This window comes from Pongo pygmaeus, chromosome 18, assembly GCF_028885625.2.
Source record: "Pongo pygmaeus isolate AG05252 chromosome 18, NHGRI_mPonPyg2-v2.0_pri, whole genome shotgun sequence".
Taxonomy (NCBI): Eukaryota; Metazoa; Chordata; class Mammalia; order Primates; family Hominidae; genus Pongo; species Pongo pygmaeus.
Genome location: NC_072391.2, coordinates 70,976,655 through 70,990,786, shown reverse-complemented (window position 1 = coordinate 70,990,786; position 14,132 = coordinate 70,976,655). Strand labels below are relative to the sequence as shown.

Genomic DNA, 14,132 nt, shown 5'->3' with positions numbered 1-14,132 from the left:
CAGTAAAGTTCCTTCACCCATTTTGGTACCTTTGACCTGGGTTCCTACCACATGCCACCCAAAGGGTGCTGCCCAATACAGGAAGATTAGTGGTTCCCAGCTCCAGGCTGCAGACCACTGCTGGCCTGGCTGCCGCAGAAGCCCCTTGGATTCTGGCAGGTTGGGAGGGCTGGCAGGATGGCTAGGAAACTTTGCTTTTACAAAGCACAAACAGGCTGGACTAGATGGTTTCCAAAACCCTGTCAAGAATTAAGAAAAAACACCTCTGGATTCCAGGTGGATCATGCTCAGCATCTACTTACTGGGAATGTGGAACAATCATCACTCAGAAACAGGCAGCTTCATGGGTATGTTTCCATGAGCTCCTAATTCCCCGAAAAAGCAACACAAAACAAAAAAAAAATGCTAACGGTAAAGAAAAATTGATTACCTGGACTACATTAAAAATAAAGAATGTCTGTTCATCAAAGGACATCATTAAGGGAGTGATAAGGCATGCCACAGAGTAGAAGAAGATAATGACAGTATATACAACTGAGAAAGACTCAGATTCAGAATATACAAAGGACTGCTGCAAATCAATAAGTAAAACACCAAAAACTCAATGGAAAAATGAGACTTGAACAGACTTGTCACAAAAGAGGATATCCAAAAGGCCATTGAGCTATGAAAAGTTGTTCAACTTCATTAGTCTTTAGGGAAATGCATATTAAAACCACAAGATGATACTACTGTACCCCTAATCAGAATGGCTAAAATCAAAGACTGATGATACCAAATGTTGGTGAGGACATGGAGCAACTGGAACTCTCCCACAATGCTGACGGGAGTGGAAGCTGGCACAAGCACTTTGGACAGTACCTCCCTAAGCCCATGGTATGCCTGCTTGCCAATCCAGCAATTCCTAGGTATATACCTAATAGAAATGTGTCTATATGTTTACCAAAAGGCATGTAAGAAAGCATTATCCATAATAGTGTCAAACCGAAAATAACCCCCATGCCCATCAATACTAGAAGAGATAAATAAATCACGGTATCATCATATAGAATATTCCATGGAAATGTGAACTGCTGTGACATCCAACACAGACGAATCTCACAAACCCAATGTGGATCCAAAGAAGCCAGGCTTTGTGAAAAGAGCACCAGCTGTATGGTTCCATTTATATGAAGCTCAAAACCAGGCAAGATGAACCTCTTGTGTTGGAGTCAGTACACGTGTACTTGAGGGAGGCGGGGAGGGGCTGTCACTTGCAGGAGACGTGAAAGGGACCTCTCTGGTGCTGGAAATGTTCTATTTCTTGATCAGAGGGCTCATTCCCTGGTGTCACAGTTAGTGAAAATTTACATGAGCACACTCATGATTTGTGCACTTTCAAATAGTACGTTCTTTAAATTTATAGTCACCAAAGACATCCGGGCATCGAGCCTGGAAGGAGTTGAGGCTGCCACACCGCCCTGATCAGGACGAGGAAAGAAGACACATCTGGGGTGCTGAAGCATGTGTTATGTGGTAAGAAAGGGAGAACGCTTCCCGGGGAGACGGGAAGACCAAGCTGAAAACAAGACGGAGTGTCTCGGGCGCGGTGGAGCTTCCAAGGCACCTTCCTCTCTGAAGCAGTGGGAAGGGCTGGGAGTTGTCAAGTTTGGATGACTGTTCTTCCTTCAGAGGGAAAGGAGTGGATATGCAAATAGCAAGCCTGGGGGCAGAAGGGCCCATCTGAGGACACAGGTTTACTGATGACAAGGTGGATGGTGAAACGGAGACACAAGTGCCACAATCAGGTGGAAGAAAATGCTCTCCTGGGGTACTGAGGAGGCCCCGATGGCCCCATGTTGGGGCTATCTGCCCATGTGGTCTAGAGCTGGAGCTCAAGACTGGGGCCGGGGCAGGTCACACCCCTTCTGAGGGAACAAAGAGACACAAAACTTAGCACTTAAGGAAGCAGCTTGCGAAAAAGGAAAGTGAGAGACAGGGCTCAAAACAGACTGGTGGAGGACTAGAAAAAATGAGTGCTGACTTGAGTGCACTTGAATCATCTCAGCTTGGCTTCAAAGAGGCCAAAGTGGATGATGCCAGCCACTGCGATCAGCCAGGGGAAAAACACATCCCTGGGAAGAGGGGGCGACACACGTCCTCTTGAGCAAGAGTCAAAAGGGAGATTCAGACCTGGAGAGATGTTCACCGTCAAAGTGCCAGGGAGCTCCTGGGAGAGTATGCCGGCTAGAGACCAGAAGTGGGCCAGAATAAGGGACAGGCCGGCATGGTGGGGCTGGGGCCTAGAAGGAAGCCAGAAAGGACGTACAGATTGACTTGGTGCTTCACCTCTACCTGAGTGGGTGGAGCCAGTGGGAGCCATCCCGGGCAGGGATGAGAGCCCTGGAGATGGGGATGGGAGGAAGGGAAGAGGAGAAAGAGGAAGCCGAGGAAGAGGAGGAGAAAGAAGAGGAAGAGGAGGAGGGGGGGAAGGAAAAAGGAGGACGAGGATGAGAAAGAGGAGGGGGAGGAAGGAAGAGGAAGCAGAGGAGGAGAAGAGAAGGAAGAGGAGGACAAGGACGGCGTCACATCAGGAGAGGTCTCTGTGGGGATTTTTCTAAGGCTAAATAACCCTGGGTAGGATGGGGACCCCATGAGAGGGCCCGGCTTCTCTCTAATGAGGCTGAGCCCCTGGCTACCAGGTCTGGGGTCCTGTCTTGGTGTGTGGAGATCAGGAGACGCGGCTCTCGTCTCAGCTCTGTCCCTGTCTGCTGCATGGGACAGCCATTGTGCCTCTCTGGGCTGCAGAACATGAACTCTCCAGGCCCCTCCAGCTGTGGATTGTGGGCTGGAAGATCTGGCACTGCTCTGCAGACAGGGTTAGGTGAATCCCATGGTGCCAGTCCTGGATAGCAAGTGTCCTCTGGGCCCGTGTGATGGTGCTCATGGCAGGTGTGTCCCCCCACATCGGTCTCACCATCAGGCCATCACTCTCTCTTTCCCCACAGCACAGGAGCACAGGACCCCAGGCCCGGTGGAGGGCACCTCAGCTCTGGGGTCTTTGGATGGCTATGCAGTACCCTGCAGATCACCTCCCAATGCCACAGTTGAGAACCTAGGACTGGAGGCGAGGGCAGATGCTCAGGTGCCACAGGTGCCTTTAAAAGATGGAACAATGACGACGACAATGGCAAATGACCCAAGGCCCCCACTCTCCTGGGACTCACTGCATCTGAGCCCTGAACTACAGAAAGCTCCCTCATCCACTCAGATCCCAGAGCCTCTTTGGTGGCCATCCCTGCCTGGGCTATGAAGAGGACTTGGCCCACCCAGGACTCTTCCCCAGGCACTGCATGCTCCCTTGCAGGGTGGTGAGTGCCATCTGAGGCGGAATTCTGTGCCATGGGTCCCCCAGGCCAGGCCCCTCTGAGGGCCACATCACCCCTGCTCAGAGACAGGAGCTCGCTCCTTCCCCTTGGAAGAGGTGCCTGGTCTGGGCGGCCTTTCACAAACCACATGCAGCAGAAACCCTTTTGGGTGTGTTTCTGTGACAGGGGCCAGGGTGTGGGGTTCTGTGATCTTTGTGACTCTGCTAAATCACATGAGGAGACAGAAGGGAGAAGCGCACAGAGGTGTCCAAGGGCAACCCAGGGAAACACGCTGAAAGGACACTGGGACAAGAGAAAGAGCTTCCTGAGAAACACATTCTACAACGATGGACAAGACACGCTCAGTGTTTAAATACACTGAAGACAAAGGGCACCCACATTTGTCTGTCCTGGCTCAGATGCAGGCACGCCCCAAGGAGGCAGAGGATGGAAAATGGCTCCTAGGGGCCAGTTCCAAACCTACCACTGCATATACGTTTTTTAATGATACTGACTGGCTGCAGTAGCTCATGCCTGTAATCCTAGCACTTTGAGAGGCCAAGGCAGGAGGATGGTTTGAGCCCAGGAGTTCAAGACCAGCCTGGGCAACAAGTGAGACCCCATCTCTACAACAAAATAAAAAATGTGGCCAGGTGAGGTGGCTCATGACTGTAATCTCAGCTCTTTGGCAGGCTGGGGCGGGTGGATCACCTGAGGTCAGGAGTTTGAGACCAACCCGGCCAACATGGTGAAACCCCATCTCTACTAAAAATACAAAAATTAGCCGGGCATGGTGGTGCATGCCTGTAATTCCAGCTACTCAGGAGGCTGAGGCATGAGAACTGCTTGAACCTGGCGGGTGGAGGTTGCAGTGAGCTGAGATTGCACCACAGCACTCGATTCCGGGCGACTGAGTGAGACCCTGTCTCAAAAAAAAAAAAAAAAAAAAGATTTACCAAGTGCAAGAAAAACGCATAACTGACTTCCTCTTACTCCAAAATAAAAAATAGTAGGCATGGTGGTGTGTGCCTATAGTCCCAGCTACTCGAGAGGCTGAGGCAGGAGGTCACAGTGAGGTGAGCTGTGATTGTGCCACTGCACTCCAGCCTGGGTGACTGAGTGAGACCCTGTCTCAAAAAATAAATAAATGATACCACATTATGGTACACATTAGCTACTTGTTAATTAATGAAGCTGCTGGAGTGACCAATGTCAAATCTTTCCAAGTTTCCTGGCATCCTTAGGTGAAGTCTAAACAGTGAGATCCAGAGAATACTGCAGGTCCCATCTAGAAACAACTTCTCAAGCTTCAGAAAGAAATTCATTCTCAAGTTCTCAGCCCCTGAAAACTGTTCCTGACCATCACCCCACCAGCCCTGCTGGTTGCCTGAGCTATGGGCTGGGGGAGGTGATGCTTCTCAGGTGTGTAGACAACAAAGAACATGCTTTTAGTGAAAGACTGACAAGGGGCCAGTGTGAACCTGATGAGGAGTCTGACCACGTGTGCCGTGTGGTGGCCACCGAGGAGGGGAGCTTTCCCACCAATCCGCTGCCGGGTCCTCCCCTCCATCACAGGGGCTCCTGGAAGTGGGGGTGACCGCAGATTCAGTGGGAGCATGGCTGCTTGGGCTGTGGGGACAGGGGTCACCCTGAAGGACACATGGCCACCTCTTGCCAGGTTCACCTGTGACCTCTAGTCTCCTCCCACGAGCCCTGCTCAAAGCCAAGTGGACCCCCCCCCAAACACCAGGATGCCACCCCTTTGAGGCTCTTGGGCCCCCTGAGCACACTGGCAGGGCTCCCCCCGGCCAGCATTTCCTCTACTCCCCTCATGCCCCAGGTCAGACCTAATTCAGCCCAGCCTGGTCTAGCAAGGCCCGCCACATGTGGGATCCATTTTGCAGGAGAAAAGCCATCCCTTCTTACAGGGAGTGCCAGTGTGTATGACAGTGTGGGGATTGCTTGGAGGAGGCAGAGCAAGGCCAGGACCACCCCCCTCTCCATCCCCAGCCACTTCTGGGTCAACAGGGAACAACCTCCGACGGTTCTGTGAGGTGCAGGGACACTGGTCATTTTGCCATGGACTAGGGAACAATGGAATGCAGGCTGGGCCAGGCTCTCTGGACTCCCTGAACCTTGCACCTCACAAGGTCATCTTTTCACCTGGAAGGGCAGCACTCTTTTTCTCCTAACAATCTTTTGTGTGTGTCAGACTGGGCCTCTCGGGCCTCCTGGGTCCCCCTGCCATTCCCATTGCGAAGGGGTCTCTAATTAGGAGAAAAGAAGCCGAGAGCCGGTTGTGTAAAGCGGCTCCTGCTGCACACACTCCTCTGCGTCCCTTGCATGGCAATAAAAACACCTCAGCCCTGGCCCCCAGGTGGGGAACGGCTGTGGAAAGCTCCAGAAGATTCACACAAGGAGCTGGACAGACAACTCAAGCCAGCAAGAAGAGAGGCTTCTGCTGAGAGGGAAGCAGTAAGTTCTGAGGAAGAATTCCTCCTGCCTGTTCAATGTCCTGTCTCCCTCCCCTCAGCTGGCGGCCCAATCGATACAGCTATGGACTTATGAAAGATCAAAACCCATCTGCATTCTGGGTAGGTGGATCGGGGCCTCTTCTAGCAAACACACTTAGGTTGGCGCACATTTGCCACAGCAATTTATTTTTATCCTGAACGAATGAACGCAATCCATTAAAGGGGCGAGAGGAAAAGTGGGGCCGCCTAGGAGCTCTAGCTTGTGAGCTGGGGCCGGAGGCAAACAGGGATCTATCTGGTCTGGCCACTTCACTCTTAATTCGCCATCCATTAGCACCAGCACGATGGGCTTCTGGGGGCCCGGCCAATGCCCCCAGGCAGGTGAGGGGGCACACACAAAGACTCACAGAGTGAGGAGGGGGTCCTGATGCCAAACGGACTCGAGACTGGTCAGCTGCGGGGGATGACAGAGCCAAATGTGGGAGCTGGGCTTGGGAGAGGCACCAGTGGTGCAGACGGCGGGTGGCCTTGGACACCTTGGTGATTTGGCGCCAGCCAAGGGCCCTGTCCACAGGGCAGAATGCACAAGGCCAGCAAAGTGGAATTTCCCAATTACGGCATGAAAGAGAGTTTCTTCTCAGGCCCTTCCCCCAGGCCGCACAATTAAAAACAAGTCCAGCTTCTAGTGCCTGCCCGGCCCCCCACCCCCTCAGTGACCAATCAGCTCCCCACTCCACCTATTCCCCCTCTTCCCAACACAAGGGCTCCTATGCAAACCCAGGACACTGGGGAGGGGCAGCAGCAGGGGCACATATTAGGGACTCTGAGCATTTGCTCAGCTGGACAGGCTGCCATGCCTGTCTGTAGCAGAGGTGAGAGGAGGCCCAGAATGAACCGGAAGCCTTGCTGCTGGGCTTCTCTGGGTCAGGATCTCATGAAAGAAGTCCCACGACTGCTTCCTCCTTTCCCTTGTGGGCCTCATCCTCTCCAAATGCCCGCCTCATCTGAGGAGTGCCTTGTTCCCCTGGGAGGTGGCTCGGACCTCATCTACCATTAACTGGGCCGGTTCGGGTCAGGCCCTGGCATTCACCGCACACAGGGGCTCATTACAGATGCAAGCATTCTCCGCCGGTCCTCTCTGCAAGGCGGCAGGGAGGAAGAGGAGGGGAAAAATGCACAGTCGCTGAAGCCAAAGCGCGGCTGGCCGGAGGGCCGTGTTGGCAGGCAGAGCGACTGTCTTCAGACTTGCTCGCTTCCCAGCACAGAAGCAGGCCTTGTAAAGATCACAGCTGTCGGGTCACGCTGGAGTTCATATCACAGTTTATCAAAGAGGCTGGGTTTTCTCCCTCCTCTCCTTTCTACTGAGTATAAGTGGATGGTTCACGGGGAGACAAGGCCTGGGCTTGTTCTGCCTGCATTAACATGGAGGGTGGGAAGAGGCCGGGGGAGGGCAACACACACCAACACCTACTCCGGGCAGAGTTGTTTTAGCGGAGCCAGGCCGGGCCGCTGGTGGGTGCCCTGGGCACTGGAGCAACAGGGCCGGTGCACCAGAGCCAGCTCTCGGCACAGAAGGTGCCATGATTTCATCCCCTCAGGGGTGTGGTTCCCCCTCCACAGACCACCCTGGGAGGCAGAAGCCCTGTGGGGAGGATGAACAACAGCCCCGCTTTACCAGACACAGCCAGCACTGGGGCTGACACATGCGCCATTTATATAACCCCACCACACTATGACACGGCAGGCACTATCATCGCTGTGTCACAGACAAAGCAGAAGGGCCTTGGAAACAGGTCACACGGTTAAAAATGGGAGGAATTGGGGTTTGAGCCCCAAACGAGTGCCTCAGGAGGCTCATCTGCCTTAGTCCTGCAGAGTCCTGTAGAGGGAGTGGAGGTACAGCACCCCACCGCACATGTCACCATCTTCCCTCTATCTGTGAGCTTGGCCTCAGCTCCCTGCTGCTAAGGGAAGGGCCTGGAGCCAGAATAGCTGGCTGAAAAATGAAGGTTTTAAAGCCATTGGCTTCACCTTGACATGCATCTAAACTGTTATGTCCACCAGAAAAGGAGGCTGTGTGGACACTGAGAGGAAGTCCAACCCACTCAAGCCTGGCTGGAGCTTGGGTACCCCGTTCTCACCCCCACCGACTCCGACATGGAGGTGCGGCCTGGGAAAGCTGCCTGGGGAAGAGGAAACGCTCCCAGGGTCTTTAGGGAAATGATGCATCTTCCTCACTGCCAAGAACCCCCACCAGATGTGTGTCTTCAAGAACTCCCGATGCCTCTGTCTTTCTATAGCAGCCACTCCAGGGCCCAGAGCTAAACACACTCCTGCCAAAAGAATGGCTTTTCACTTGCTGGCCAGAAGAATCTCTTTCCTTTCTTTCTCAGTGTGCAATCTTGGAGGCTGAGAAGAACAACTTAGAGTTTGCCTAACAGCTAAAGAGGGGGTTAAGAAATCATTGTGCTCCTCATCAGGCCTGTGGCTTCATGCCAACATCTGCGGAACCATTGCGATGCCTCTCTTTATTTATTTTTTTGAGACGAAGTCTTGCTCTCTTGCACAGGCTGGAGTGCAGTGGTGCGATCTTGGCTCACTGCAACCTCTGCCTCCTGGGTTCAAGCGATCCTCCTGCCTCAGTCTACCGAGTAGCTGGGATTACAGGCATGTGCCACCATGCCTGGCTAATTTTTGTATTTTTAGTAGAGACGGGGTTTCACTATGTTGGCCAGGCTGGTCTCGAACTCCTGACCTTGTGATCCACACACCTCGGCCTCCCAAAGTGCTGGAATTACAAGCATGAGCCACTGCACCCAGCCAATGATGCCTCTCTTTAAAGTCATCGCAGGAGGAAAGGAAGTGCAATGGAGAAGCAGAAGGGCAGGTGGATAGCCCCCACCTCAACAAAGCTCTTTGGAAGGGCCTCAGCCCCCCACAGGAGCATGGGGAGGATGGAGGAAGCCACATGTTTGCAGGGCCTTCTCCATATCAGATGCTGTGTGTGCCCCCAGACTGGGTGGCTGGGCCTGCAACCCAGGGGCTGGTTGACAATGGCTTGGTGAGCTGGCAGAGTGGGGAGCAGGCTCCTGAACCAGCTGGGCCAGGTGGCTGTCTGCCAGGATGCACACTGACAGGTGTGGGTGCCGCTTTTGGGGGATAGCAGTCTGGAGAAACCGGGTGAAGGACTAAGAGAGACCCAGTCCTCTGTGAAAGGCCCAGCCACAAGGTTCCTTCTGTCCCAGCCCACTGGGCTTCTAGTGGGGATGCCAATGGCTAAGAGACCTTCTGTGGCTGTGTGGGTGGGAGTGAGGCCTGGAGACCAGCCTCAATTTCCACTGAGAACCCAGTGTGGCCCATGGCAGGTTTGAGCCCCAGAAGAGCAAGCGATCGCCATACTGAGCCCCTGGAGGATGGGAAGGGAGGACCCACTGGCCCAGCTCCTGAGCACGTGAGGAGCTGGGCCTCAGGTGGTCCTGGCACGCAGGATGTTCAGGGCCTCTCACGGCACCAGGCTCTGCACTCCCACACAGAAGGGACAAAGTGGCGGCTGCTGAATTAGCAGAGTGCAGGAGTTTGCAGCCCAGCTCCTGCCCAGCCCAGTGGGCACATTACTTCCTCTCATTTTCCCTTCTGCAAAATGACGATTCCCGTGAGCCCAGGAAGCCCAGGAGATGCACTGCAAAGCAAGCAAAGCCTCCCTGGCCTGGAGTCTGTACCTGGGAACATGGTGGTGGGCTGGCCTCCAGCTTCACAGAGCCTTGGGCCCTGAGCGGGTGGGGAGGGTATGCAAGCATGCTCATGGGGCCTGCACTTCTGCTCCATGCAGCCTGGAGATGCTGGTTACTACCCCAAACTCCTTCTCCCCATGCCTCTGACTGGGCATGTGGGGCTGAGACAGGGTGGAAAACCCATTTCAGCCCAGTTCTCCAGAGGGGACGCTAGCTACAGATTCCTCCTCCAAAGGCCTCTCCTTCCACTGACTCCCTGAAAGTCGTCCAGGCAAGGAGAGCTCATCATGAGTACTGATGCCTCTGCAATTTGGAAAACCACATGATGTTAACTGTCATTCTTGTGGGAATATTCTGCTGCTTTCCTGGTGGGGGGACCTCTTGCACCATAGCTAACCTCTACCTCAATCCCCTACCTGAAACTGGCTAACGTGATGGGAAGAAACACCATGGAAATCTTCCTCTTTCGGCCAACGAAGGTTAAGAATCCATTTCTGTCTCTCTGACACGGTGGGTTCTCAACTGGGGTGATTCTCCTCCCTAGGGGACCTCTGGCAATGTTTAGAGACATTTCAGACAGTCCCAACTGGGTGAATGCAAGTGCTACCGGCATCCAGGGGGCAGAGGCCTGGGATGCTGCTGACATCCTACAGGGCACAGGACAGCTGCCATCCCGAAGAGCTATCCGGCTCCAATGCCAACGGCACTGAGTTTGAGAAGCCCTGCTCTAGAAGAGCCCAGAGAAGCAAGAGGATGGTGACAGCCTCCCCACTATCACAGGGGCATCCTTTTGGTGGCCAGACCATCAGAAGCCCCTGCCCCCCACTGCGGTCCTGTTCTTTGTCTTTCTGGTCAGGCAGGCCTGTCCTCTCCCATGATTCAATCCTGCGGCCCCATCCCCAGGGTGCCCTCAACTCCACCTCAGCTCCTGAGCTGGCAGGTCACCTCCTGTACGCTCCACTCCCTCAGCTCCCCCAGCAGCATTCAGGCTCCTGCAGCGGCTCCCAGGAGACCATCCCCGTCTCACCTCCCTCACTGCCTCCTGCCATCTCCCTGCTTGGCCACTCGCTTCCTTTACCTCTCTGGCCCTTCGTCATAGCCTCCTTTTCTGGCTTCTCCTTCTTTCCCCAACCATTACAGTCTGGAACACTTAGAGTTCAGCCTCAGACCCCTTCCCTCTCACTCCATCTCTTCTTACTCCCTAAGAATGAAAGCTCCACAAGTGCAGAACCATCTAGAATGGTCCCTTGCACAGAGTTAGTGTTCAGTAAACATCTGCTGAATGAACGAATGAATGAATGAATGAATGACTATGCCATCAATTTCGAGATTGTATCTTGGGCCTCGGTACCCCCCTGGAGAGCCTGGTACAGCAAACTACTTCTTCAACACCTTCCTTCTGATGTCCCCAAAGTAATTCAAACTCAAACATGCACCCCCTCCTCACTCCCTGCCACTCTTCTGGGGCTCCCACCTCGGGGACTGGCATCACCATCCACCCAGCTGCCCAAATCAGAGGCCTGGACACCCTGACACTCCCAGCTCCCTCTCCCCTCACTCTCTCCACATCAGTCACCAGACAAATCTACATCCTACTCAGTCTCGAATCCTCATTCTCGAATCCAGCTGCGGCTTCCCATCCCTCTCACAAGCTGCCACAGTCTCTGCTTGGACAACAGCCTCCCAGCTGGCTCCACCTCAGCCCCTCCAACCCATTCGCTCCAGCAAGTTGTCTTTCAAGCCAGAAATCCAGTCCCATTGATCCCCTGCTCAAGCCCTGTCAGTGCTTCCGTGCTGACCCCTGAGTAAGGTCTCTGATCCTCAATGTGGCCCACAGGCTGAACCTGCTTATTAGTTTACAGCAAGATGAGCTCCCCAGGCTCTTTCCTGCCTTGAAGCCCCATACAGCCTGGGCCCCTGCCAGGACTCCGTCAACTCCCGACCCCCAGACCATGGTACTCGGTAGTCTACTCAGTCCCCAAGCACCCGAGACCACTTTAATAGCCCCGTCACCCCAGGGGTTCCGATTTCACTCATCAGAGGGAGGCCCAGGCTTTTTTTTTTTTTTTTTTTTTTTTTTTGAGACAGAGTCTTGCTCTTTCGCCCAGGCTGGAGTGCAGTGGTGTGATCTCGGCTCACTGCAACGTCCACCTCCCGGGTTCAGGCGATTTGTATGTCTCAGCCTCTTGATAGCTGGGATTACAGGCATGTACCACCACACCTGGCTAATTTTGTATAAGGCATCTTTTTTTAAGGCCTCTGCAGTGATCTAACATGCAGGGCTGAGAACCACGGCTGGACAGCACCTAGGGCCATACGGACTACTCGAGAAATCTCCTCCACCTGGCTTTGGTGTAGAAGCTGGAGGAATTTGTGCCCTGTTCTAGCTTTCACCAGGCTCAGGGTGGCACTGGGCCACTCTTCTGCTACTTCTTGGAGCTGAGTTGGAGGCAAAAGACCAGCCCCAGCCATGCTGCTGGTGATGACAGTTCTAGATGCCTCTAGCCTCTGGGGCTGGTGCCCTGGCACCATCCTGGGCTGGGCTCACATGACTCAGGAGCCTGGCTCCACCAAGCCTGGCTAAATCCCGCACTGGGGGCTGGGCCTGGAGCACAGCCCCATGTCCCACGCCATCTGGCTCACCTCCTTTCCTCTCTAAAAGCCTGACAATGGCATTGAATAAGAGGCTATTCCACCTCAGGGGAAGATAGTAACTCAGGAAGCAAAAAATGAATTCAGTTTTGTGGAAAAACATCAGCACTGACCTGTCTGTTTCATGTCAGAGGCATCAGCAACCAGTATGAAGGGGCAACCTTCTTCATTTCTCTTAAGAACAGATCCAAAGGTCAAGAAAAGGAGGAGAGAGAAGGGAAAGAGAAGGTGGCTGCTTTGACACTTGAATGGCGTGAAAGTGAAAAGCCGGGGCTGTAGGAGGAAGAGGAGAAAGCACGCCGCCAAGGCTGACCTGATGATGAAAGGGCCTCTGACCTCCAGGAGCTTCCGTTCGCTGCTGAATCTCTTGAGAAGGTTGATCATGAACTTATAAAAGTAGGAATTCATGGTGGGAGTGGAAGGAGAACATTCTAAGCCTTTGGTACCTGTAGAGAAAGAGAGAGAGCCAGCATTTATTCTGATTATGTGTCCACAGGGTGATGAGATCCACACAGAATATAAACAACTATAAATGCCAAAAAGATGTGTGTAGGGGGTGTTATAACAAGATGAGGGAAAATCTCTAATCAAGAGCCATGGAGCAACAGAGAAAAAGGCAAGTCTGAGCAAGCAAATACAACTTGGCTTACTGCAAAAATGCCCATTAGTTAAAGTCCTACTCGTAACTTGAAAAAAAAAAAAAATCCCATTACTGTCCACCCTTTCATCCAAGCCTAAACCACTTAGTGAACATCTCATGTGTATAAGACCCTGCTAGGTGCTATGAATTTTTTTAAAAAACAAACTCTACTCATTACCCCAGTAAATGAAATACACTCGAGATCTATTTGGGCCATTAAGGACAAACAAGAAGTCAAAGAGAAGAAACGGGTAAGGTACTTGTGTCAGTGAGTCAAGTCATTGTGGCTCCATGGTCAACAAAACTGATGGACCCACAAGAGGCAAAAGCCAAGCTCCTTTCCTAACATTACCTGAGGAAAAGAAATGATGCGCACACCACTCGATTACAGACAGCAGACACTGACAAATGTTACAAAGTGTTTTAAGCTTTACTTTTGAAATCAAAAGCTCTTTCTTCCTCATCCTCAGGCAAAGATGCTCTTTTAGGATAGAACTCTGAAAACTTTCAAAGCCTGAGGTGACTTTCTAACCAGGAGCACAAATGTCTCTGACGTGTGTCCCAGCTAGAAAACACATTGAGGTACAGATACCACCATCCCTTCCAGCCCTCCCTTGCACACATGCCCCTTGGTAAAGTACCCAGCACCAAGGAGACAAGGGAAGGGCTGATGGAATACTTGGATGGTCTGGGGTAGCGTATCTGTATGCCCGGTGGTATCTTCCCTGGACATCCCTTCTAATATATGCCAACCTCCACAGCTCTGTGAAAGGAGTTACCAAGGGATGGAAGGAATCCTCACTCACTCTCACTCTGCCCGAGGCAGGAATTTTTTTTTTTTTTTTTTTTTTTTTTTTTTAAGACTGAGTCTTGCTTTGTTGCCCAGGCTGGAGTGCAGTGGTGTGATCTTGGCTCACTGCAACCTCTGCCTCCTGGGTTCAAGCTATCCTCTTGTCCCAGCCTCTTAAGTGCCGAGATTACAGGCATGCGCCACCACGCCCAGCTAATTTTTGTATTTTTTTTTTTTAGTAGAGGCGTGGTTTCACCATGTTGGCCAAGCTGGTCTTGAACTCCTGACCTCTGGTGATCCACCCACCTTGGCCTCCCAAAGTGCTGGGATTACAGGTATGAGCCACCACACCCGGCCCGAGGCAGGACATCTTTAAAAAGAAAACAGCTTTATTGAGATATGATCCATATACCATAAGGTTAATCCTTCTAAAGTGTGCAATTCAGTAGTTTTCAGGACATTCACAAAGTTCTGCAGCCATCACCACTAATTTCAGAA

The 14,132-nt window shown here is 52.6% G+C and overlaps 1 protein-coding gene across 2 annotated transcripts in view; it reads right to left on the bottom strand.

The window, feature by feature from the left end:
• VAC14 (VAC14 component of PIKFYVE complex) overlaps positions 1 to 14,132 on the bottom strand; it is a 113,161-nt gene that overhangs the window by 31,325 nt on the left and 67,704 nt on the right. For both annotated transcript variants that reach the window (XM_063654521.1, XM_054453755.2), the window contains exon 14: positions 12,518 to 12,650. In XM_063654521.1, coding sequence (XP_063510591.1) covers positions 12,518 to 12,650 — 133 coding nt within the window. The remainder of the gene's footprint in view (positions 1 to 12,517; positions 12,651 to 14,132) is intronic.